Source organism: Thalassophryne amazonica, chromosome 1, assembly GCF_902500255.1.
Source record: "Thalassophryne amazonica chromosome 1, fThaAma1.1, whole genome shotgun sequence".
Lineage (NCBI taxonomy): Eukaryota > Metazoa > Chordata > Actinopteri > Batrachoidiformes > Batrachoididae > Thalassophryne > Thalassophryne amazonica.
The window spans coordinates 53808038-53833650 of record NC_047103.1 but is presented as its reverse complement, the minus strand read 5'-3'; the positions used below and the strand labels follow the sequence as shown (position 1 = coordinate 53833650).

At 39.3% G+C, this 25613-nt stretch overlaps 1 protein-coding gene across 1 annotated transcript; it reads right to left on the bottom strand.

The window, feature by feature from the left end:
- Positions 1–306: 306 nt before the first annotated feature.
- LOC117531488 (AP-5 complex subunit sigma-1-like) lies at positions 307–24638 on the bottom strand (the record flags this gene model as incomplete). The annotated part of the gene is given in 3 exon segments (XM_034194932.1): positions 307–418; positions 24198–24370; positions 24372–24638. Coding segments are annotated over 3 exon segments (552 nt in total), but the record flags the coding sequence as incomplete, so codon positions are not given.
- Positions 24639–25613: the final 975 nt, after the last annotated feature.

The following is a 25613-nucleotide window of genomic DNA, read 5'->3' as shown; positions in this document are numbered from 1 at the left end:
ATTTGACTATGTTACACCCTAATTTTTTTCAAGCCTTTCTGCCTTGTTTTTGTGGAGTTAGAAACTAGAATGTCAAAATTCCCCCTATCCCGCAATGGTGAAGAATCCTTTAAAAAATTCCTGGATCCGGATCGTGATTCGGATAACCACTAAAATTTAATCACTTGTTCCTCTTGTCATTTCCGACGACTCCACAAAGTTTCATCAAAATCTATTCAAAACTTTTTGAGTTATCCTGCTGACAAACAGACAGACAAACAAACAAACTCAACTGGAAACATAACCTCCTTGGCGGAGGTAATAACTTCAATTCAGTGTTACGTGGACTGTTGGATTCAGTTGCACCTGTGAAGATTTGATGGCATAGCCTGTGAAAGAAGATAGTTCACTCATGAACTGTGAGATCTTAGCCATGAATCTAGAAGATTAGAACATATGTTTCATCACTCATGAATGGAGGTATCTTACCATAAATGGCATTATTGCTTGGCTGATTTAAACATACTGTTACCTGGCAACACAGTTTATTATTCCACAGTAGGACATTACAGGCATCTGGCCAGCTTTACTTAGATGTTCCAAGGTCAAGATATAAACGCTGGGGTGATCATGCTTTCGCGGTAGCTGGCCCCAGACTGTGGAATGAGCTACCTCTTGAGTTACGTACTATTCCTGACCTAGCACTTTTTAAATCTAAGTTAAAGACTTATTTATTTAAACTGGCTTTTAACACTTAGTGGGGAGGTGACATGTTCTGTTTTTTATGTGCTATTTTAAAATTGTATTCTATATGTGTTTTATTTTTGTGAATTTGTGTTTTTAATGTTAAGCACTTTGGACACCGGTCAGTGCTGTAACGCGCTTTATAAATAAATGTTGATTGGTGGATTGATTCCAAGGAAGAGGGAGGAAAAACAAAATTGATATTTACAAAAGACACCCTCTTCCCCATACACCAAATATTGACTTGTTGATGTAACATATGATTAAGCAATATGAAAATATTAATATACAGCTGTGTTCAAAGCTGTTGGACCTCACCAACATGCACATTTGGCATCAGTGTCTGTGATGTGAGGTTTTAAAGTGATGTTTTTCTGAGATAAAAGAACCCCCACTATCTCGCTATATCTCTTAAAAAATTACATCCGCCATCTTTGTCTGTATGGCTGTTAGTAAGACATCAAGCCGTTACGTCAAAACTACTTCACGGATTCTCACCAAATTTGCACCACAGTTAGATATTAGGCCATGGAAGACTTTTGGACATGATCTGAATCTGGATTCCGGATCAGGATTTCAATTTGTACACTTCACTTTGTCAGATTTTGAGGATTTTGTCAAAACTGCTAAACGGATTTTCACCAACATTTCACCACACATCGGATCCGAATCCGGATTCTGGATCAGGATTTTACTTTGCAGAGTTTTTTATGTCAAAACTACTTCATGGATATGACATCAGGATGTAAAACCAAGATCAGGAAAACACTATTTTGTTTCAGCTTGTGAATTAAATATCACATTGCATCATCTTGATCAGTCGGACCATTCTGGATCAGTACACAGTTATTGCATTGTGTCACGATGTGAATCACATATCTGTTATTTTGAGTCCTCATCAACCCTTGGTGGATGTCAGAAATCTCATATTGCTCTTATTACAACCAAGGGCGCAATTTAGAACTAGAAATTGGGGGGACACAGTGCGAGGCCCGCAGGGCCAAAGCCCATAGGCCGGGGGTCTGGGGGCTGCTTTAGGCCCCCAGAAGCCAACGGTTTCTAGATAAGCTCAGATCTCAAAAAACTCAAAAAGAATGATAGGTTGAGTTTTCATTAAAAAACAACTGCAATGTGGTAAAATGTATTCATAAATATGAAAGAACAGGCTCTTAATAATTATTAACTATCGCATACTGTATTTTTTTCTCAAGATTTGTTTTTGCATAAGTTTGAAAAAACAACAGATCATAAGTTTAGGATAAATTACTTATCATGAATTTAATTTTCGAAGTGGCACTAATGACAACACTCATACTGAACATAATTTCACTTGCATAGACTGATTTTGGAGATCAAGCAATAATTGCAGATGGACTTTCTAAGGTCCCAGATAGCTTTTCTGATTTCCTTTTCTAACTATCAGAATTTAGTAAATTAGTATATGGTCCATTGATACTTATGCGTAGACACTAGTCCCTAGAGGCAACTATTTTTGGTTTCAAATCTGGGCAAATGCAGTCCCAGAAAATTCCAAATGTGACAAACAAGAAACAGGTGTTGTAAACAAGTCAATGCTGCTAAAAAATACAAACTTGCAGAAACAAAGATACTATTCTGACATGGTTTTGCACATAAGACTGACATAGCATGTTTCAAGTACACACATATATGTCAGAGGGTGGGGGGGACATACCATATTCTGCCCCCCCGGTTGAAAAGGTGGGGGGACATGTCCCCCCTATCCCCCACGAAATTGCGCCCATGAAACTAAATCTTGTTTGTATGACAAGTGTTCAGTGTAGGACTCGTTAGCAAGCAAGCAAGAGCAGACCAGGCGTAAAAGCAGCAGTAAAGTGTACGGTACATGAAGAAAGTATTCACAGCGCATCACTTTTTCCACATTACTCCAAAATGGAGTAAATTCATTTTTTTCCCTTCAAACTTCTACTCACAACACCTCATAATGAAAACATGAAAAAAAGTTTTTTTGTTTGTTTGTTTGTTTAAATTTTGTGCAAATTTATTAAAAATCAAAAACTAAGAAATCACACGTCCATAAGTAATCACACCCTTTGCTCAATACTTTGGCAGAAATTACAGCCTCAAGTCTTCTTGAATATGATACCACAAGCTTGGTGCACCTATCTTTGGGCAGCTTTGCACATTCGTATTGGCAGCACCTCTCAAGCTCCATCATGTTGGTTGAGAGTGTCGGGACACAGCCATTTTCAGGTCTCTCCAGAGATGTTCAGTCAGATTCAGGTCTGGGCTCTGGCTGGGCCACTCAAGAACATTCACAGAGTTGTCCTGAAGTCACTCCTTTGATATCTTGGCTGTGTGCTTAGGGTCACTGTCCTGCTGAAAGATGAACTGTTGCCACAGTCTGAGGTCAAGAGCGCTCTGGAGCAGGTTTTCATCCAGGATGTCTCTGTACATTGCTGCATTCATCTTTCTCTCAATTCTGACTAGTCTCCCAGTTCCTGCCGCTGAAAAACATCCCCACAGCATGATGCTGCCACCACCATGCTTCACTGTAGGGATGGTGCCTGGCTTCCTCCAAACATGGCGCCTGACATTCAAGCCAAAGAGTTCAATCTTTGTCTCATCACACCAGAGAATTTTGTTTCTCATGGTCTGAGAGTCTTTCAAGTGCCTTTTGACAAACTCCAGGCGGGCTGCCATGTGCCTTTTACAAAGGAGTGGCCACTCTATCAGACAGGCCTGATTGCTGCATAGATGATTTTCCTTCTGGAAGGTTGTACTCTCTCTACAGAGGAATGCTGGAGCTCTGACAAAGTGACTAAAGCCCTTCTTCCCTGATTGCTCAGTTTAGACAGGTGTCTAGTGAACTGGTGGATCTGAACATTTTCCATTTAATTACAGTAGTGTTCAGAATAATAGTAGTGCTATGTGACTAAAAAGATTAATCCAGGTTTTGAGTATATTTCTTATTGTTACATGGGAAACAAGGTACCAGTAGATTCAGATTCTCACAAATCCAACAACACCAAGCATTCATGATATGCACACTCTTAAGGCTATAAAATTGGGCCATTAGTAAAAAAAAAAAAAAGTAGAAAAGGAGGTGTTCACAATAATAGTAGTGTGGCATTCAGTCAGTGAGTTTGTCAATTTTGTGGAACAAACAGGTGTGAATCAGGTGTCCCCTATTTAAGGATGAAGCCAGCACCTGTTGAACATGCTTTTCTCTTTGAAAGCCTGAGGAAAATGGGATGTTCAAGACATTGGTCAGAAGAACAGCGTAGTTTGAATAAAAAGTTGATTGGAGAGGGGAAAACTTATACGCAGGTGCAAAAAATTATAGGCTGTTCATCTACAATGATCTCCAATGCTTTAAAATGGAAGGAAAAAAAAAAAAAACTGAGACGCGTGGAAGGAAAATGGAAAACAACCATCAAAATGGATAGAAGAATAACCAGAATGGCAAAGGCTCACCCATTGATCAGCTCCAGGATGATCAAAGACAGTCTGGAGTTACCTGTAAGTGCTGTGACAGTTAGAAGACACCTGTGTGAAGCTAATTTATTTGCAAGAATCCCCTGCAAAGTTCCTCTGTTAAATAAAAGACATGTGCAGAAGAGGTTACAATCTACCAAATAACACATCAACTGGCCTAAAGAGAAATGGAGGAATATTTTGTGGACTGATGAGAGTAAAATTGTTCTTTTTGGGTCCAAGGGCCACAGACAGTTTGTGAGACGACCCCCAAACTCTGAATTCAAGCCAGAGTTCACAGTGAAGACAGTGAAGCATGGTGGTGCAAGCATCATGATATGGGCATGTTTCTCCTACTATGGTGTTGGGCCTATATATCGCATACCAGGTATCATGGATCAGTTTGGATATGTCATAATACTTGAAGACGTCATGTTGCCTTATGCTGAAGAGGACATGCCCTTGAAATAGGTGTTTCAACAAGACAATGACCCCAAGCACACTAGTAAATGAGCAAAATCTTGGTTCCAAACCAACAAAATTAATGCCTCGCATATGTGAAGAAATCATGAAAAACTCTTGTTATACAACTAAATACTAGTTTAGTGATTCACAGGATTGCTAAAAAAAGCAGTTTGAACATAATAGTTTTGAGTTTGTAGCGTCAACAGCAGATGCTACTATTATTGTGAACACCCCCTTTTCTACTTTTTTTTTTTACTAATAGCCATATTTCATAACCTTAAGAGTGTGCATATCATAAATGCTTGGTCTTGTTGGATTTGTGAGAATCTACTGAATCTACTGGTACCCTGTTTCCCATGTAACGGTAAGAAATATACTCAAAACCTGGATTAATCTTTTTAGTCACATAGCACTACTATTATTCTGAACACTACTGTATGTTGGAGGTCACTGCTCATTTGGACCTTCAAAGCAGCAGAAATGTTTATGTACCCTTCCCCAGATTTGTGCCTTGGGACAATCCTGTCTCAGAGGTCTACAGATTATTCCTTTGACTTCATGTTTGGTTTGTGCTATGACATGCACTGTCAACTGTGGCACCTTATACATAGACAGGTGTGTGCCTTTCCAAATCATGTCCAATCAACTGAATTTACCCCACATGGACTCCAATTAAGCTGCAGAAACATCTCAAGGATGATCAGTGGAAACAGGATGCTCAATTCTGAGCTTCACAACAAAGGCTGTGAATACTTATGTACGTGTGATTTCTTAGTTTTTTATTTTTTTAAAAATTGCATATATCTTAAAAAAAACATGTTTCACATTGTCATTATGGGGTATTTTGTGTAGAATTTTGAGGAAAAAAAAAGAATTTCATCCATTTTAGAATGAGGCTGTAAGATAACAAAATGTGGAAAAAGTGAAGCACCGTGAATACTTTCTGGATGCACTGTAAATTTGGGAGAGGAAATGACAAGCTCTACTATTACTGTGATGATCAGGACTCCCATCCACAAGGGTAATCAGACCACGGTAAGCTTCACATTCAGAAAGTTACCACGTCCTATGACTCACTGAATACAGAGAAGTGAAAGAGTAGGGTTAGAGTCAGCACGGGAAGAGTCTTTAAAAAAAAATATAGAGATGAACAAAGTAAGATGAACAGAGCATACTGATATACAAGTATGTGCACGTAGTAAGATTCTGGGTGATCAGATCAACAGGGAGCAGGACAGAGAAAGTCAGATCAGTGTACAACAGATTTACAAGGCTGGTGGCAGAACAGGATACTTAATGCAGGCAAGGTTCAGCATCTGATCATGAGTCAGTCAGTCAGGCTTCAGCTGCTAGATTCAGTGGCTGGTACAAAACAATCTGGAAACATCGTGTGTCAGAGGATTTTTGAGGGAACTGATGCAGGTGTGGAGAAAAAATGTCATAACAGGGGATGCAGGAGCTGGACATAAGCAAGCCATGACATAAGTATAATTATGAGCTTGTCTCTAAAATGATGTGTCTGGGTTGGATTTGGATTCAAATTGGTGGATAGATTGTTTTTTCTTAAGGGGACTTATTATCAGGTGTACATATAACTGATGATAATGTAATATTAATAATAATAATTCTTTATTCAGAAATGTTAAAAACAGAAAAATTAGAATCAGTAACATTGTAAATAACATACATCATGTCTGAACATAATGTAAACTTATCTAGTCATCTATTCCTACCCAAGCCTTATATGCGTTACTTAGTAACGCGTTACCGGCATCACTGACAGCGTGGCGTCATAGTAAAAGAGTGCGGGTGCTCGACTGGCCTGCCTGCAGTCCAGACCTCTCGCTCATTGAAAATGTGTGGCACATTATGAAGCACAAAATATGACAACAGAGATCCCAGACTGTTGAACAACTGAAGTCATACATCAAGCAAGAATGGAAAAGAATTCCACCTACAAAGCTTCAACAATTCTCAAATGCTTATTGAGTGTTGTTAGAAGGAAAGGTGATGTAACACAGTGGTAAACATACACAGTCCCAGCTTTTTTGAAACGTGTTGCAGGCATCCATTTCAAAATGAGCAAATATTTGCACAAAAACAATAAAGTTTTCAGTTTGAACATTAAATATCCTGTCTTTGAGGTGTATTCAACAGAATATAGGTTGAAGAGGACTTGCAAATCATTGCATTGTTTTTTTTTTTACATTTCTCACAACGTCCCAACTTCATTGGAATTGGGGTTGTAACTACTAATGGTAGATAGAAAATAACTCCTATAACTTTCTCCCTTTATGATGTCATAAATATCTTATTTTAGGGTACAAAAAGTCAGAATTTTGAGTGTCGTCTTCATGCGGTTGATGAAGGCATTAATGTTGACAACTATGAATGCCCGCTTTGAGTGCCCTCTACATTCCTTGAATGTAACTCTAGGTTGCTGACATTTTTTTTCTTTTTTTTTGTTGCCATGCACAAGAAAAGATAAAGATGTCATGAAACAATGTGCCTTTTCAGTTTAAATATTAACACATAAATTAGAATCTCTTATCATATGGTTTGTTGACAGAAAAATATTTGTTTAAATGGTAAATGGACTGCAATTACATAGCGCATCTGCGTCAGACGCTCAACACGCTTTACAATTATGCCTCTCATTCATACAAACACACCGATGTCAGGGTGCTGCCATGCAAGGCGCTCACTACACACCAGGAGCAACTTTGGGATTAAGGGCCTTGCCCAAGGGCCCTTAGTGATTTTCGGTCAGGCTGGGGTTTGAACTGAGGATCCTCTGGTCTGAAGCCCAATGCTTTAAACACTAGATCATTACCTCCCCATACTGGTGCATCAGATAATTGAAACAAAATCTATCAAATGGTGATGCAAGCACCAAACTTGGCACAGATACATCCCGGACACCACCCCCTTGAAAAGGCAGGGTGTCCACCCCTGAATCCTCAATAGGCAGCCAGGTGGGGGCCAACTGAAGAACCACGCAGGGGCCAAAACCAAGAAATGCTCCAGTCATACCGAAAACCACAACGCACCATTTGTCTGATCACAGATATTCCAAAAAGGCACAGTCTGGACCATCCACAACTGAATGTCATGGAACCACGAGGCAAAAACAGCAAGAATGGTGACAAAGGTCAACCCCAGTCTGCACAGGGGTCAAAAGCCAAAGCTGCTCCAACCTTGGAACCTTGCTACCCTCTTGCTTGCCTCTACTGGTGGTTGGCTCTCACTGCGGTATTGTATCACTTCCTGTTCCGGAGCACAGCGGTGTTTTTCTGTATCTGTTAGCTGTTTAATCTGCGCAGTTAGATTGATCTAGTTATCTAGATTACGATTTGTTTCCCAGTGTAATCTTTACGTGCCTTAACTAAAGCACTCCTTCTGCTGAATCACCTCTAAATTATTTACACATTATTCACTTTGCGTGTTTTTAGGAATCCGCTAGCTTAGCGTAGCTACTAGCTCTTAGCCGATTTAGCATGGCGGCTTCTCCTGTCTCTCCCGCACTTTTCTGCTCTGGGTGTGAAATGTTTAGTTATTCCTCGGCCTCCTTTAGCAGTAATGGTACTTGTAATAAGTGTAGCTTATTCGTAGCTTTGGAGGCCAGGCTGGGCGAATTGGAGACTCGGCTCCGCACCGTGGAAAATTCTACAGCTAGCAAGGCCCCTGTAGTCGGTGCGGACCAAGGTAGCTTAGCCGCCGTTAGTTCCCCCCTGGCAGATCCCGAGCAGCCGGGAAAGCAGGCTGACTGGGTGACTGTGAGGAGGAAGCGTAGCCCTAAACAGAAGCCCCGTGTACACCGCCAACCCGTTCACATCTCTAACCGTTTTTTCCCACTCGACGACACACCCGCCGAGGATCAAACTCTGGTTATTGGCGACTCTGTTTTGAGAAATGTGAAGTTAGCGACACCAGCAACCATAGTCAATTGTCTTCCGGGGGCCAGAGCAGGCGACATTGAAGGAAATTTGAAACTGCTGGCTAAGGCTAAGCGTAAATTTGGTAAGATTGTAATTCACGTCGGCAGTAATGACACCCGGTTACGCCAATCGGAGGTCACTAAAATTAACATTAAATCGGTGTGTAACTTTGCAAAAACAATGTCGGACTCTGTAGTTTTCTCTGGGCCCCTCCCCAATCGGACCGGGAGTGACATGTTTAGCCGCATGTTCTCCTTGAATTGCTGGCTGTCTGAGTGGTGTCCAAAAAATGAGGTGGGCTTCATAGATAATTGGCAAAGCTTCTGGGGAAAACCTGGTCTTGTTAGGAGAGACGGCATCCATCCCACTTTGGATGGAGCAGCTCTCATTTCTAGAAATCTGGCCAATTTCTTAAATCCTCCAAAACCGTGACTATCCAGGGTTGGGACCAGGAAGTAGAGTTGTAGTCTTACACACCTCTCTGCAGCTTCTCTCCCCCTGCCATCCCCTCATTACCCCATCCCCGTAGAGACGGTGCCTGCTCCCAGACTACCAATAACCAGCAAAAATCTATTTAAGCATAAAAATTCAAAAAGAAAAAATAATATAGCACCTTCAACTGCACCACAGACTAAAACAGTTAAATGTGGTCTATTAAACATTAGGTCTCTCTCTTCTAAGTCCCTGTTGGTAAATGATATAATAATTGATCAACATATTGATTTATTCTGCCTAACAGAAACCTGGTTACAGCAGGATGAATATGTTAGTTTAAATGAGTCAACACCCCCGAGTCACACTAACTGTCAGAATGCTCGTAGCACGGGCCGGGGTGGAGGATTAGCAGCAATCTTCCATTCCAGCTTATTAATTAATCCAAAACCCAGACAGAGCTTTAATTCATTTGAAAGCTTATCTCTTAGTCTTGTCCATCCAAATTGGAAGTCCCAAAAACCAGTTTTATTTGTTATTATCTATCGTCCACCTGGTCGTTACTGTGAGTTTCTCTGTGAATTTTCAGACCTTTTGTCTGACTTAGTGCTTAGCTCAGATAAGATAATTATAGTGGGCGATTTTAACATCCACACAGATGCTGAGAATGACAGCCTCAACACTGCATTTAATCTATTATTAGACTCTATTGGCTTTGCTCAAAAAGTAAATGAGTCCACCCACCACTTTAATCATATCTTAGATCTTGTTCTGACTTATGGTATGGAAATAGAAGACTTAACAGTATTCCCTGAAAACTCCCTTCTGTCTGATCATTTCTTAATAACATTTACATTTACTCTGATGGACTACCCAGCAGTGGGGAATAAGTTTCATTACACTAGAAGTCTTTCAGAAAGCGCTGTAACTAGGTTTAAGGATATGATTCCTTCTTTATGTTCTCTAATGCCATATACCAACACAGTGCAGAGTAGCTACCTAAACTCTGTAAGGGAGATAGAGTATCTCGTCAATAGTTTTACATCCTCATTGAAGACAACTTTGGATGCTGTAGCTCCTCTGAAAAAGAGAGCTTTAAATCAGAAGTGTCTGACTCCGTGGTATAACTCACAAACTCGTAGCTTAAAGCAGATAACCCGTAAGTTGGAGAGGAAATGGCGTCTCACTAATTTAGAAGATCTTCACTTAGCCTGGAAAAAGAGTCTGTTGCTCTATAAAAAAGCCCTCCGTAAAGCTAGGACATCTTTCTACTCATCACTAATTGAAGAAAATAAGAACAACCCCAGGTTTCTTTTCAGCACTGTAGCCAGGCTGACAAAGAGTCAGAGCTCTATTGAGCTGAGTATTCCATTAACTTTAACTAGTAATGACTTCATGACTTTCTTTGCTAACAAAATTTTAACTATTAGAGAAAAAATTACTCATAACCATCCCAAAGACGTATCGTTATCTTTGGCTGCTTTCAGTGATGCCGGTATTTGGTTAGACTCTTTCTCTCCGATTGTTCTGTCTGAGTTATTCTCATTAGTTACTTCATCCAAACCATCAACATGTTTATTAGACCCCATTCCTACCAGGCTGCTCAAGGAAGCCCTACCATTATTTAATGCTTCGATCTTAAATATGATCAATCTATCTTTGTTAGTTGGCTATGTACCACAGGCTTTTAAGGTGGCAGTAATTAAACCATTACTTAAAAAGCCATCACTTGACCCAGCTATCTTAGCTAATTATAGGCCAATCTCCAACCTTCCTTTTCTCTCAAAAATTCTTGAAAGGGTAGTTGTAAAACAGCTAACTGATCATCTGCAGAGGAATGGTCTATTTGAAGAGTTTCAGTCAGGTTTTAGAATTCATCATAGTACAGAAACAGCATTAGTGAAGGTTACAAATGATCTTCTTATGGCCTCGGACAGTGGACTCATCTCTGTGCTTGTTCTGTTAGACCTCAGTGCTGCTTTTGATACTGTTGACCATAAAATTTTATTACAGAGATTAGAGCATGCCATAGGTATTAAAGGCACTGCGCTGCGGTGGTTTGAATCATATTTGTCTAATAGATTACAATTTGTTCATGTAAATGGGGAATCTTCTTCACAGACTAAAGTTAATTATGGAGTTCCACAAGGTTCTGTGCTAGGACCAATTTTATTTACTTTATACATGCTTCCCTTAGGCAGTATTATTAGACGGTATTGCTTAAATTTTCATTGTTACGCAGATGATACCCAGCTTTATCTATCCATGAAGCCAGAGGACACACACCAATTAGCTAAACTGCAGGATTGTCTTACAGACATAAAGACATGGATGACCTCTAATTTCCTGCTTTTAAACTCAGATAAAACTGAAGTTATTGTACTTGGCCCCACAAATCTTAGAAACATGGTGTCTAACCAGATCCTTACTCTGGATGGCATTACCCTGACCTCTAGTAATACTGTGAGAAATCTTGGAGTCATTTTTGATCAGGATATGTCATTCAAAGCGCATATTAAACAAATATGTAGGACTGCTTTTTTGCATTTACGCAATATCTCTAAAATCAGAAAGGTCTTGTCTCAGAGTGATGCTGAAAAACTAATTCATGCATTTATTTCCTCTAGGCTGGACTATTGTAATTCATTATTATCAGGTTGTCCTAAACGTTCCCTAAAAAGCCTTCAGTTAATTCAAAATGCTGCAGCTAGAGTACTGACGGGGACTAGAAGGAGAGAGCATATCTCACCCATATTGGCCTCTCTTCATTGGCTTCCTGTTAATTCTAGAATAGAATTTAAAATTCTTCTTCTTACTTATAAGGTTTTGAATAATCAGGTCCCATCTTATCTTAGGGACCTCGTAGTACCATATCACCCCAATAGAGCGCTTCGCTCTCAGACTGCAGGCTTACTTGTAGTTCCTAGGGTTTGTAAGAGTAGAATGGGAGGCAGAGCCTTCAGCTTTCAGGCTCCTCTCCTGTGGAACCAGCTCCCAATTCAGATCAGGGAGACAGACACCCTCTCTACTTTTAAGATTAGGCTTAAAACTTTCCTTTTTGCTAAAGCTTATAGTTAGGGCTGGATCAGGTGACCCTGAACCATCCCTTAGTTATGCTGCTATAGACGTAGACTGCTGGGGGGTTCCCATGATGCACTGTTTCTTTCTCTTTTTGCTCTGTATGCACCACTCTGCATTTAATCATTAGTGATCGATCTCTGCTCCCCTCCACAGCATGTCTTTTTCTTGGTTCTCTCCCTCAGCCCCAACCAGTCCCAGCAGAAGACTGCCCCTCCCTGAGCCTGGTTCTGCTGGAGGTTTCTTCCTGTTAAAAGGGAGTTTTTCCTTCCCACTGTAGCCAAGTGCTTGCTCACAGGGGGTCGTTTTGACCGTTGGGGTTTTACATAATTATTGTATGGCCTTGCCTTACAATATAAAGCGCCTTGGGGCAACTGTTTGTTGTGATTTGGCGCTATATAAAAAAATTGATTGATTGATTGATTGATTGGAAAACATCAAGCACTCAACACCGTCAAACCAATTCCATTTATTAATCCCATCAGCCCAACCATTAATCCGTACCACTCTTCACCAAAATTGAAGCAACTTCAACTTCAGACCCCTGCACAAACTCAAACCTACCCTTCCTCACCACCCCTGCATTTTCTTCACCCCACAACTCCACAGAACCCAGCCACAAATGGTTCAAATCACACCCATTAAAACCCCTATGACCAGACAAGCAACATGGAATACCCCTCAATATGACCAGAGCACTCCCATACCTCGACCCTTGTGCAATTCCTCAACCAACACCCACCTGGCTGCCCACTGAAAACCCAACTGGACCCCGTGCTCCAAAAAGGCAATGTCCAAGGTGCACCTGTGCCACCCATGGTGCCTGCATCACCATTCAAAGGGTTCCACTGTATTCACTTATCTGCTGCAATATATATGCTACTATACTGGCACTTATGGACAAGAAAATAGTCAACTCTAAGATGTAAAATTCCAAATCAAGAAACAAAACAGAACTTCAGGTTGAATACACAACATTAATGTACTGAACTACATAGAAACAATGTTTGTGGTCGTATGAGATGCAAGATATATATTCAGATCCAGGCACAGTTCAGCTAATCCGATATCAGATAATTATTGAAGCTAATGTTTTTGCTATTGGATTAGCTTTTCAAATAAATTTAAAAACCATCATTGGACCAATTATCTTCAGATAAATTTAGTTCCAATAACTTTCAGTCAGATAAGATTTTCTTTGTTGGTAAAGTTTAACGGTCAAAAACATTTGTAAACCCTAAAATCAAACATTTTAGTCCATTTGTTCTGTGCTTCTAGCCATGGAGCAGACTGGCTGCCTGTCACTTGCTGATGACCAGTGGTGGGCATAGTTCCGATAATCCGATAATTATCGGTTTATCTTTTTAGATAACTTTAAAAGCCATTATCGGACTAATTATCTTGCGATAAATTTTTGTCCAATAATTTTTAGACTGATAACGTGGTAAATAAAGCTGAACAGCTACAAATACTTATAAAACTTAAAATCAGTTGAGCACATACCTGTTAAATGCTTCGTAGCTGATGTGTAATTCTACTCTCTGCAAAACAGAGAAGAGCTGCTTTAAGAAAAAAAAATGCTCTATCCTCTGTAGACAAAGGAGACCTGCCCCCCAACAAAACTCATTTCTCTTAACCCCATACTGATACACGGGCAATATCACCCATCATCCAGAGGCATACATTTTTAACTTATGGTTCAACTTTTAACCAAACTAATGTCGGACAAGTTATTTAAATTAATGTCATGTCTGAAGTTTTATAAAGTGAAAATATCAGATATATGTTTTAGTTTTAAAATAATGCGCTAATTTTTAAGGTTTTAGTGTGGATATATGCTGTGCCCAGCAGTGCATTATGGGTAGGATAGGGTAATCTCAGTACATTGACAACATGAGAAATGCATTTGAAACACTCTGATCAGGCTCTACGGACAACAGCATTAAACTCTAGTGCCTAAAACACTTGTGAATATATTCTCTGGGTTTATAGACGTTATTGTGTCTGCGTTTATTAAATTCCACGCATCTTAAATGTAGCAGACATGGATTATATGGAATTTTGTTTTGGCAAGTTTTCAAGGTCTCTACTGCCATCTACTGACCAGTAGTGTTCATTCACCCTATTGACGTATCCCATAATCCCTTGCGCACCAGAGAGTCGCTGCAGTCAACATATAGAGAATCAACACGATGACAGTTCTAAATTAATATTATACTACAAAAATGTATTTTTTTAATGCTTTTTCGTCACGTTAATACGAGACTGCATGCATGATACCCTGAAAACTTGCTAAAACAATTATAACAAATAATCCGTGTCTGTTACGTTTAATCTGAGTGGAATTTAATAAACGCAAACCGAATTTCAGACATATTATATATATTAGTCTGGAACAAAGAGGACAAACAGTATTGTAAAGAACAATAATCAAGACGTTAAAGAGCAAACTTCACTTTCCCCCAGAACGACATGATCAGGAAGCGAGCGTAGCTCACAGCAGCTCCCACTGAAAATAACGGAGAGACAGCCTGTGATTCTTGCATGTTTACATAAAATAAACACAATAACAACATCTATAAACCCAGAGAATATATTCATGAGAGTTTTAGGCACAATATAAAAATAGTTTTATGTTGCGATATTAATGGTGTTGTCTGTGTGCAGCGGATGGTTAAAGTGCAGTGTGATCACAGCTTCTCAATGCAGTTCTTAATGTTACTTAGATCTCGCAGCGTGGCGACCTCTCCGAGGTTTTGTGGGATTTGAAACATCAATAGGGCAAATAGCCAACATTTATGTGTCAAGACAATATTGAGTGCACGTTTAACAATCTAATAAAACATGCGCACAACATCATAAAACGTGCGTACATTCTCTCCACATGCAAAACATTTTGCGATGACACTTCCAGGGCTCCGTAAAAATGCTTGTTTTTACAAATAAAAAATGGAATATTTTACAAAAGCACATCTATCTGTAAACACCAACACACAACACACGTCACATTAATGTGTTGGTTTACATAATGAATGTCTGAACCAATCAGTGTTTAGCAGATGCACATTTTACCCAGAATCCTTTGCGATCTGTCTGCGTTTGTTACAAAACCTCAGAATTAGTGCATTATTCAACATTAAAAGATATATGTTATATTTTAACTTTGTACAAATGACAGAATTGACATTAATGGAATTATTCTATCAGTATTAATGTTATTTATAAATCAAAACCATAAGTCAGCACTGCTTTATTTTCTAAGACCTCCACCTGACTGGAGTGTTATGGAGAGCTGGGTTTTATGGCTGTTCTCAGCTGGTTTCTGTGCTGGAAGTCATGTAGTAAACAAGAGCTTCCAGCAGGGGGCAAGATGTTCAAAGACAGAAGTGTGGGCTCATTGTTTGGGTTTGTTGTCACTTTTGATGCTACCAGAAGCGATTGTGGTGTTAAAACTCAAATTCAGTTTATTAGTAGTTGCAAATGTACCAGAGACAATACTGGAATTTATTGGTTATCTGTAACTTCTGATACATTTTTGGGTGGTTTATAGTTTTATCTTTATTAAAGATAACTTTTCAGTTATCTGATTACACTATGTAACAAATTTTATTTTTGTTTTGTTCCTGGGTACACAGTGTGTTTTCCTAACCTGTTATGCCTTAAATAAATAGAAAATAGCTGTTATTCCACAGAAACTTTGCTTCTGTGATCAGGACAGTGATATTTTGAAATTTGTCTGTTTTCAAGAATATTCTCGATTCGCCTTCACTACTACTGAGTAGTCTTCTAGAATATTCTTTAACTGCTAGAACTGTCCAGAATTTTCTAAAAGTTTCCAGAATTATCTAGAAATTTCAAGAAACTTTTAGAACTTTCTAGAATGTATAAAAAAAAAAAAAAAAAAAAAAAAAAAAATCAAAGTTTGTGCTGAATGTAGTCATTTTTCCATAGACTTTAGACATAAGCAGTTGAAATATAACACTTAGAAGCCAGGAACAAAAATTGTGTTACATAGTTACATACATCTGTTATCGAATTTAATTTTTTTGGTTATCTGTGCCCACCACTGCAGATCCAATGATGTGAAGGAAGCACTGTCTGCTGGGGACGCTGGCCTGTGTTGGTTATCGGTTATCTGTAATAAAGATAAGTTTTTTAGCAGTTTATCGGTTTATCGTCATAAAACACAACTTTTCAGTTATCTGATTAATGGTTATCGAAGCTAACATTTTGGTTATCTGTACCCACCACTGCAGATCCATGAGGTGAAGGAAGCACTGTCTGCTGGGGACGCTGGCCTGTGTTGGTTACTGCTTGACCTCCATCCTTAGCATGAATGTCTCTGTTTTCGATAGCTCAATATGAAAATCTGAATTAAAGACTAGTTAACTACAAGAAAAAGATTTGACTATTTGGGTATTAGCTCGTTGTGGTTGATTGTAATGACTAAACATCCTACCCCAACAGTTCAGATATTTAGCTCTAGATCTTCAGCAGAGTTTGTGCCATCTAGTGTCAACCGCAACAAGTTCACTTTTTCCTATTTTTTTCACATTGGCCATTTTTGCTGACTGTGTATATTGTGAAAAATGGGGTTGAGTCACCTCACTGCCAGGCCCCAGCATATGAAGGTTCAGTGGTGGGCACAGCTAACCAAAAAGTTAGCTTTGATAACCATGAGAGATGGTTCACTGATGAGAGAGGCAGAGTCTATATCACTCTCAGAGCTGCGTGTCGTCAGAGCGAGCGGCAAAAAGTTTGTACCTGAGTTTTCTGAGGTGGTGTTTGTAGTTGCCATCTGCCACGCCGGTGTTTGCCAACCCGGACAGTGGGAATACCACCTCAACCGGCAACTTAGCCCCGCGACTGGACAGCAGCAACGTCCGAGGCCCGCCCAACGTGGTGAATTCACTGAGGCCGCGTGCTGCGTCATTAAAGCCGCGCATCACGAGTGCCGCTTCCCCGAGGCCTTGTGCAGCCACCGCGGATCCATCAGCGCGGAAACACCGAGGCCGCGCGGCACCAGCGCAGTGCAGATCCATCCCGGTGACAAACAACGCAGGCTGTTAACATCGGCGATCGTCAAGCTGCTGATAAGCCGACCATGGGGCCTAAGAAGGTTCTGACAGCGGAGGAAGGTGACGATATTAAAAAATCTCTGGACTTTCTATCAGAGGAGATTTCTGTTGTGAAGCAGCAACAGAAATCAATCATGGATCTGGTGGAGGAGGTGAAGGCATTACGGCTCCAGAACGCCGAGAAAGACCGGCATCTGGTGCAGCTGGAAAATAGAGTGGCTGAAACAGGGAAAAATCCAGCACACATGGACTTCAAACTGTAAAATATTCATCAAACTGAATGGATCACCAGAACAAGCAAAGGTTATGGCAATAAGGAACATCGAGGAGCTGGACAAATATGAACAATAGGTATGAGGACTCAAACACATCACAGCACCATGATGCAGACTGGAGCAACCCATTCATCCACATCATCTACACCCGGAGACAAGAGAGACATAATGACTAAGGATAATGATCCGTTTATTTCTGCCCAGGAGCTCTGTCTAGATACATTTAATTATAATAACTCTGCTAACCACCCCTTCGAATCTGAAAATGATCCTGATACCTTTTTCAGTGAGAATATTGTGAGACAGTGCAAATATTTTACAGAACAATTCAAAAATTATAAAATCAATGATGAAGATTTTTCAATTATACATTTCAACAGCAGAAGTCTTTCTCGTAATCTGTCCACTATTAATGATTGTTTGAAAACATCCAAAAAACGTTTTTCAGTTATTGCAATTTCAGAAACATGGTTAAATGAGGATAATAAAGATCTGGTATATCTTGATGGTTATGAATTGTTCCTGGTTAATAGGCAGACGAGAAGGGGCGGAGGCATTGCATTGTTTGTAAGGTCAGATTATAACTGTAAACTCATTAACAACATGTCATTTACAGTGGACAACATCATGGAATGTGTTACCATAGAAATTACATCTATAAACTCCAAAAACATAGTTGTTAGTTGCATTTACAGAGCTCCTGGGACAAATATTAACACCTTTGAAGACATCATCTTAGGAATGTACAACAAAATCAACAGAAATAAGCATTTATTTGTCTGTGGAGATTTCAATATAAATTTTTTAAACCCTCACAATCATCCACAAATTACCTCATTTATAAACACCTTGTACTGTTAGGACTGTTTCCAACCATCATTCATCCTAGCAGAATAACTATGGATACAACAACTCTCATTGACAATATTTTAACTAACGTTATATCCGGTAATCTTAGTGGGGGACTACTGGTCAGTGATATCAGTGATCACTTGCCAGTTTTCTCAGTCTTTGCATTGGAGGGTTGTTGTAAGTATCGAAGCAATATCAAATTCATGAGTAGAAAAGTAACACCTGAAACAATTGATAATTTAAGGGAGGATTTATCAAGTCAGAATTGGTCAGATGTTTTTGTTGATGATGTTGACAGGTCATATGATGCTTTCATTTCCATTTTTTCCAGTTTGTATAATAAACACTGTCCATTTGTTGACAAAATATATAGAAATCAATATAGCAACAAACCATGGATAACTAAGGGGCTTCAGAGGGCATGTAAAAAGAAAAACGTACTATATAAACATTTCATAAAACTACGAACTAAGGAAGCTGAAAGTAAGTATAAAACATATAAGAATAAGTTAATCAATATCATGAGACTCAGTAAAAAAATATATTATAATGAGTTACTTGTCAAAAATAGAAATAATATCAAAAACACATGGAACATATTAAATGAAATAATAAAAAAGAATAGAGTAACTAGAGATTATCCTTCATTTTTTCAGAGTAACAACTACATCACGATTGATAACGACGAGTCTGTTGCTGAACACTTTAATGAATACTTCGTTAATGTGGGTAAAAATCTTGCCAGTAAAATTGACTCATCAACTAATAACTTCTGGGTAAATAATTCAACGTTTAACAAATCTGTTTCAATGTTCATTGGTGGTACTCATGAAAGGGAAATACTTGATCTGGTTCATGGTTCAAAAAGTAAGAAATCGACTGATTTTAATAATTTGGATATGGCTTTATTAAAAAAAAGTTATTGATTGTATAGTAAAACCGTTCAATTATATTTGCAATATGTCACTAAGTACTGGTAAATTTCCTTCTCAAATGAAAATAGCCAAAGTAATTCCTCTATTTAAAACTGGTGACAAACACACATTTTCTAATTATAGACCTATATCACTCCTGCCACAATTTTCCAAAATTTTGGAAAAAATATTTGCTAAAAGATTAAATGATTATTTACTGAAGCATAACATCATTTGTGAAGAACAATATGGATTCAGAAGGTCTCGAACTACATCACATGCTTTGATGGACTTTGTGGAAAGTATAGCAACTGCAATTGACAATAAACAATACACAATAGGTGGGGTTTTTTTATTTACAGAAAGCGTTTGACACAATTAACCATGGAATACTATTAATTAAACTGCAGAAATATGGAATCAGAGGTCTGGCATATGAATGGATAGCTAGTTATTTACAAGGCAGATTTCAGTATGTTCAATTCAATAATACAAATTCTGAACTCAGGGATGTCACATGTGGGGTGCCGCAGGGCTCAGTGCTGGGTCCTTTGTTGTTTATAATCTATATAAATGATATAAGTTGGGTGTCGAGTTCACTGAGATGTGTCCTTTTTGCGGATGATACAACTGTGTTCTGTAGCGGTGAAAATCTTGAACAGCTTCTGGACATAGTGGAGAAAGAACTGGAAAAATTTAAGGTTTGGTTTGACGCTAATAAGTTGTCACTCAACCTTGGGAAAACTAAATGTATTATATTTGGAAATAAACAGGCACCAAAATGTAAAAATTTAATTATAAACAATAAGGAAATTGAGTTAGTAACAGAGAATAAATTTTTAGGTGTTATAATTGATAATAAACTTAGCTGGAAACCACATATAATTATGTGAAATCAAATTGTCAAAAACTATAGCCATTTTGTATAAAGCCAAAGACCTACTGCCGCAAGAAGGGTTACTACTTTATATCATTCTCTGATGGTACCATATATGACATATTGTGTTGAGTCATGGGGAAACACTTACAAATCAAATACCAATCCAATATTCCTTTTGCAAAACGAGGCTTACGAATCATCTGTTCCGATTGAGGGAATCCAGATATAGTTTAAGAGGTTGTGCAATTTTTATGAAACCACCAGTAAGAACAAATGTAAAGGGTTTTGTGTGTCTGTGGTTGGGGTGAGGAAATGGAACAAATGTTCAACAGAGGTTAGAATGAGTAGTACCTTAGTAAGATTTAAGAAACTACTCAAAAAGAACATTATGTCTAAGTATCATAAAGAAGCAAATATAATTTGATTTATATGGAATGTTCAATTTATAAGTGGGACTTATTGTATATTTGAATGTGTGGGTATGTATATGCGTATGTAGATATATAGATATCAATCAATCAATCAATTTTTTTATATAGCGCCAAATCACAACAAACAGTTGCCCCAAGGCGCTTTATATTGTAAGGCAAGGCCATACAATAATTATGTAAAACCCAACGGTCAAAACGACCCCCCTGTGAGCAAGCACTTGGCTACAGTGGGAAGGAAAAACTCCCTTTTAACAGGAGAAACCTCCAGCAGAACCAGGCTCAGGGAGGGGCAGTCTTCTGCTGGGACTGGTTGGGGCTGAGGGAGGAGAACCAGGAAAAAGACATGCTGTGGAGGGGAGCAGAGATCGATCACTAATGATTAAATGCAGAGTGGTGCATACAGAGCAAAAAGAGAAAGAAACAGTGCATCATGGGAACCCCCCAACAGTCTATGTCTATAGCAGCATAACTAAGGGATGGTTCAGGGTCACCTGATCCAGCCCTAACTATAAGCTTTAGCAAAAAGGAAAGTTTTAAGCCTAATCTTAAAAGTAGAGAGGGTGTTCTGTCTCCCTGATCTGAATTGGGAGCTGGTTCCACAGGAGAGGAGCCTGAAAGCTGAAGGCTCTGCCTCCCATTCTACTCTTACAAACCCTAGGAACTACAAGTAAGCCTGCAGTCTGAGAGCGAAGCGTTCTATTGGGGTGATATGGTACTACGAGGTCCCTAAGATAAGATGGGACCTGATTATTCAAAACATTATAAGTAAGAAGAAGAATTTTAAATTCTATTCTAGAATTAACAGGAAGCCAATGAAGAGAGGCCAATATGGGTGAGATATGCTCTCTCCTTCTAGTCCCCGTCAGTACTCTAGCTGCAGCATTTTGAATTAACTGAAGGCTTTTTAGGGAACTTTTAGGACAACCTGATAATAATGAATTACAATAGTCCAGCCTAGAGGAAATAAATGCATGAATTAGTTTTTCAGCATCACTCTGAGACAAGACCTTTCTGATTTTAGAGATATTGCGTAAATGCAAAAAAGCAGTCCTACATATTTGTTTAATATGCGCTTTGAATGACATATCCTGATCAAAAATGACTCCAAGATTTCTCACAGTATTACTAGAGGTCAGGGTAATGCCATCCAGAGTAAGGATCTGGTTAGACACCATGTTTCTAGATTTGTGGGGCCAAGTACAATAACTTCAGTTTATCTGAGTTTAAAAGCAGGAAATTATAGGTCATCCATGTCTTATGTCTGTAAGACAATCCTGCAGTTTAGCTAATTGGTGGTGTGTCCTCTGGCTTCATGGATAGATAAAGCTGGGTATCATCTGCGTAACAATGAAAATTTAAGCAATACCGTCTAATAATACTGCCTAAGGGAAGCATGTATAAAGTGAATAAAATTGGTCCTAGCACAGAACCTTGTGGAACTCCATAATTAACTTTAGTCTGTGAAGACGATTCCCCATTTACATGAACAAATTGTAATCTATTAGACAAATATGATTCAAACCACCGCCAGCGCAGTGCCTTTAATACCTATGGCATGCTCTAATCTCTGTAATAAAATTTTATGGTCAACAGTATCAAAAGCAGCACTGAGGTCTAACAGAACAAGCACAGAGATGAGTCCACTGTCCGAGGCCATAAGAGGATCATTTGTAACCTTCACTAATGCTGTTTCTGTACTATGATGAATTCTAAAACCTGACTGAAACTCTTCAAATAGACCATTCCTCTGCAGATGATCAGTTAGCTGTTTTACAACTACCCTTTCAAGAATTTTTGAGAGAAAAGGAAGGTTGGAGATTGGCCTATAATTAGCTAAGATAGCTGGGTCAAGTGATGGCTTTTTAAGTAATGGTTTAATTACTGCCACCTTAAAAGCCTGTGTACATAGCCAACTAACAAGATAGATTGATCATATTTAAGATTGAAGCATTAAATAATGGTAGGGCTCCTTGAGCAGCCTGGTAGGAATGGGGTCTAATAAACATGTTGATGGTTTGGATGAAGTAACTAATGAAAATAACTCAGACAGAACAATCGGAGAGAAAGAGTCTAACCAAATACCGGCATCACTGAAAGCAGCCAAAGATAACGATACGTCTTTGGGATGGTTATGAGTAATTTTTTCTCTAATAGTTAAAATTTTGTTAGCAAAGAAAGTCATGAAGTCATTACTAGTTAAAGTTAATGGAATACTCAGCTCAATAGAGCTCTGACTCTTTGTCAGCCTGGCTACAGTGCTGAAAAGAAACCTGGGGTTGTTCTTATTTTCTTCAATTAGTGATGAGTAGAAAGATGTCCTAGCTTTATGGAGGGCTTTTTATAGAGCAACAGACTCTTTTTTCCAGGCTAAGTGGAAAAATACATATACACCTACCCATATCTATATATGGGTAGGTGTATATGTATATAAGTGACTGTGTATATGTATGTATATATTTATGTTTGTAAAGTATATACGTATGTATATAGGTATATATGGCACAGCCCAAGCAGAGGGTCACCCCCAAGAGCCTGGTCTGCTTGAGGTTTCTTCCTTATAGGGAGTTTTTCCTCACCACAGTTGCCTAGTGCTTGCTCTGGGGGTTGGTAAGGTTAGTCCTTACTGGCGTAAAGTGCCTTGATTCGATTTTCTTGTGATCTGGTACTATATAAATATAATTATAAGTGAATAGTATATTGATGTGTATGTCTGTGTGTCGACATGTAGTAGTGAATTTGTATTTATGTAAATATGACTGATTAGAATTGTTGGACTTGTACTAGCAGGGGTGGGCGCTAATAAGCTTTGCTTCAGGCCACACCCTTTCGGACTCACTAGTTTTGTCTGTGTTTGTTTGTGGAATTGTTCATTTTTTTCTATTTGAATATTTTATGTGCCGAATAAAAAAACTTTGTCACTTGTCACATTAATCTGATAACTGAAAAGTTATCTTTTATGACGTAAAACCAATAAACTGCTAAAAAATGTATCTTTATTACAGATAACCGATAACTATTAGTACTGATTTGGATGCGGCCACATCAGATTACACTGTCGGCGTCTGATAAACCAGTTTCACTTTGAGACTCACAGGGGCTGCTGGGTAAATTCAATGATCACAAACACAAAAAGAATGCATGAGAAATGATTGAATAAAAAAATAAACACCCAACACTTTCATTATCTTTCAAAGCAGTAACACACAGTATTAGAAGTCACAGTTTATCTCGGTATTAGATACACCGTCATTTATGAAGTAAAAGCTGCTGCTTTTTTTCACACATTTTCAACCCTGCGGCTTAAATAACCAAAATACATCCATTAACGCATGATTGGCAGAGTAAAAGACACGTAAGTAAATATAAATCTTACCTGTTAGTTTCAGTGGGGTTCATTAAATTCTGAAGAAATAATCCACAAAAAGCGTCTTGATTATTCAAAACAGTGTTTAAGAAAAGTCCCTCTGTATCACAGCTGCGCCGTGAGATCTCCTCTCTCCCACCGAGTATTGGCAATTAAATTATGCCGTCAGCCACAAAAAAATAAAATTAAAATAATGTTAAAATTATTCCGTTTTGTTTCTGTGTCGAGCGGACGGTAACAATCTAATCCGCTAGCAAAAACATTAGCTTTGATAATTATCAGTTATCGGATTGGCTGAGCTGTGCCCACACTGGGCCACAACGCACAGAGTTGTCTCAGCCAGAATGAGGTTGTCGTGGGGCTCGTACGCCATTTTAAACACCAAACTGCTGATACCGAGCCACAGCACGCTGAGTTCATCACAGAACAGGTCTCCTGCTCTTAGGCGCAGGACTCCACTGTCAGCCTCCTGCAGGGCGGCCCCCCTCCTCACCTGGCACCATCTCTACCACCAGTTTCCCTGAAGCCTCCTGGGACAGAGACACGGCACTTCGGACCTGCCTGGCTAGCACCGCTAGCTTCTCTCGCTGCAGAGGTCTTCTCTCCTCCGGGCCGAACTCTCTGTTCTGGACCGACACAGTACTTTCATCTGGACCGAATGCTCGAGAATAAATCACTCGGCTGACCCCAGCACCCACAGAACTAATACAACAGACAGTGTGAACCAAGAAACAGCGAACCGTGACGTCCCATGTGCATGTGCATATATATCAAATCCTAAATCAGTAAAATATCTGTATTGAAGTAACATAAATAAGAGGGGGACTGTTGGTAAAGAAAAATACTTTGACATAATACAGGACAATAATAAATACAGGACACAAAAAATTAAAGGCAATCGAGTGTCTTCTTTTAGGAAACAAGCAGCTAAAACTAAATGTGTGTACCACAGCTTCCAGCGAATCACGTTTTACATGCAGCAACCTTGCTGCAGATGCTCACAGCTCTGTAGCAAGGCATGGATAATGTGAGGAGATGAAGGCTGCCCCCCACTCCGATCCCACCACGTGGGCTGAATATACTAGCAACATGATATCTGTAATTATTAAATTTCCATTTGATATGTGCCAATGCAGTGCATGCTTTATTTCTGGAGGCTGTGGACCGAGATGGGGGCAGTGCTGGCGGTGCTGGTGGTGGTGGAGGGGAGCGGGTAGTCCTTTCATTCTTATGTACTATGTGGGCATGAGAGCTTGTGGGGTTGCTGCCCATAGCAACCCAAATTGTAGCATCACGCTTGAAGAAAGAGTTTGGGCCGTGGAGTCGGTAAGAGCCGCGAGTTGATGACTCTGCTCTTTATGACAGTGACTGAATCAAGTGTTTGGTCATTTAACCTTTGGCATCTGCGCTAATCAGAACATATTAGACACCGTGGCCGACGTAATATGACGTGATAACGGAGGCTGTATGCTCTGCAGAAGTTTACGCTTGAAGCATGAAATAAAGAAGTGAGCGGGGTACAGCGCCTCTGTGTTCTCATCAATCTCCAACTAAAAGCTTTTGACCATCTACAACACGCCGTCTCAGCCTTCTGTAGTTTTCCTCTCTCATTTCTCATACGTAAAACGTGTACACTCCATCATCCAAACAACACGTGCACCTCACAGCTCCTGCCTCTGTCAACACATAAAAGCGAGACACTGCCGTGTGTTTATGGCATTAAAGAC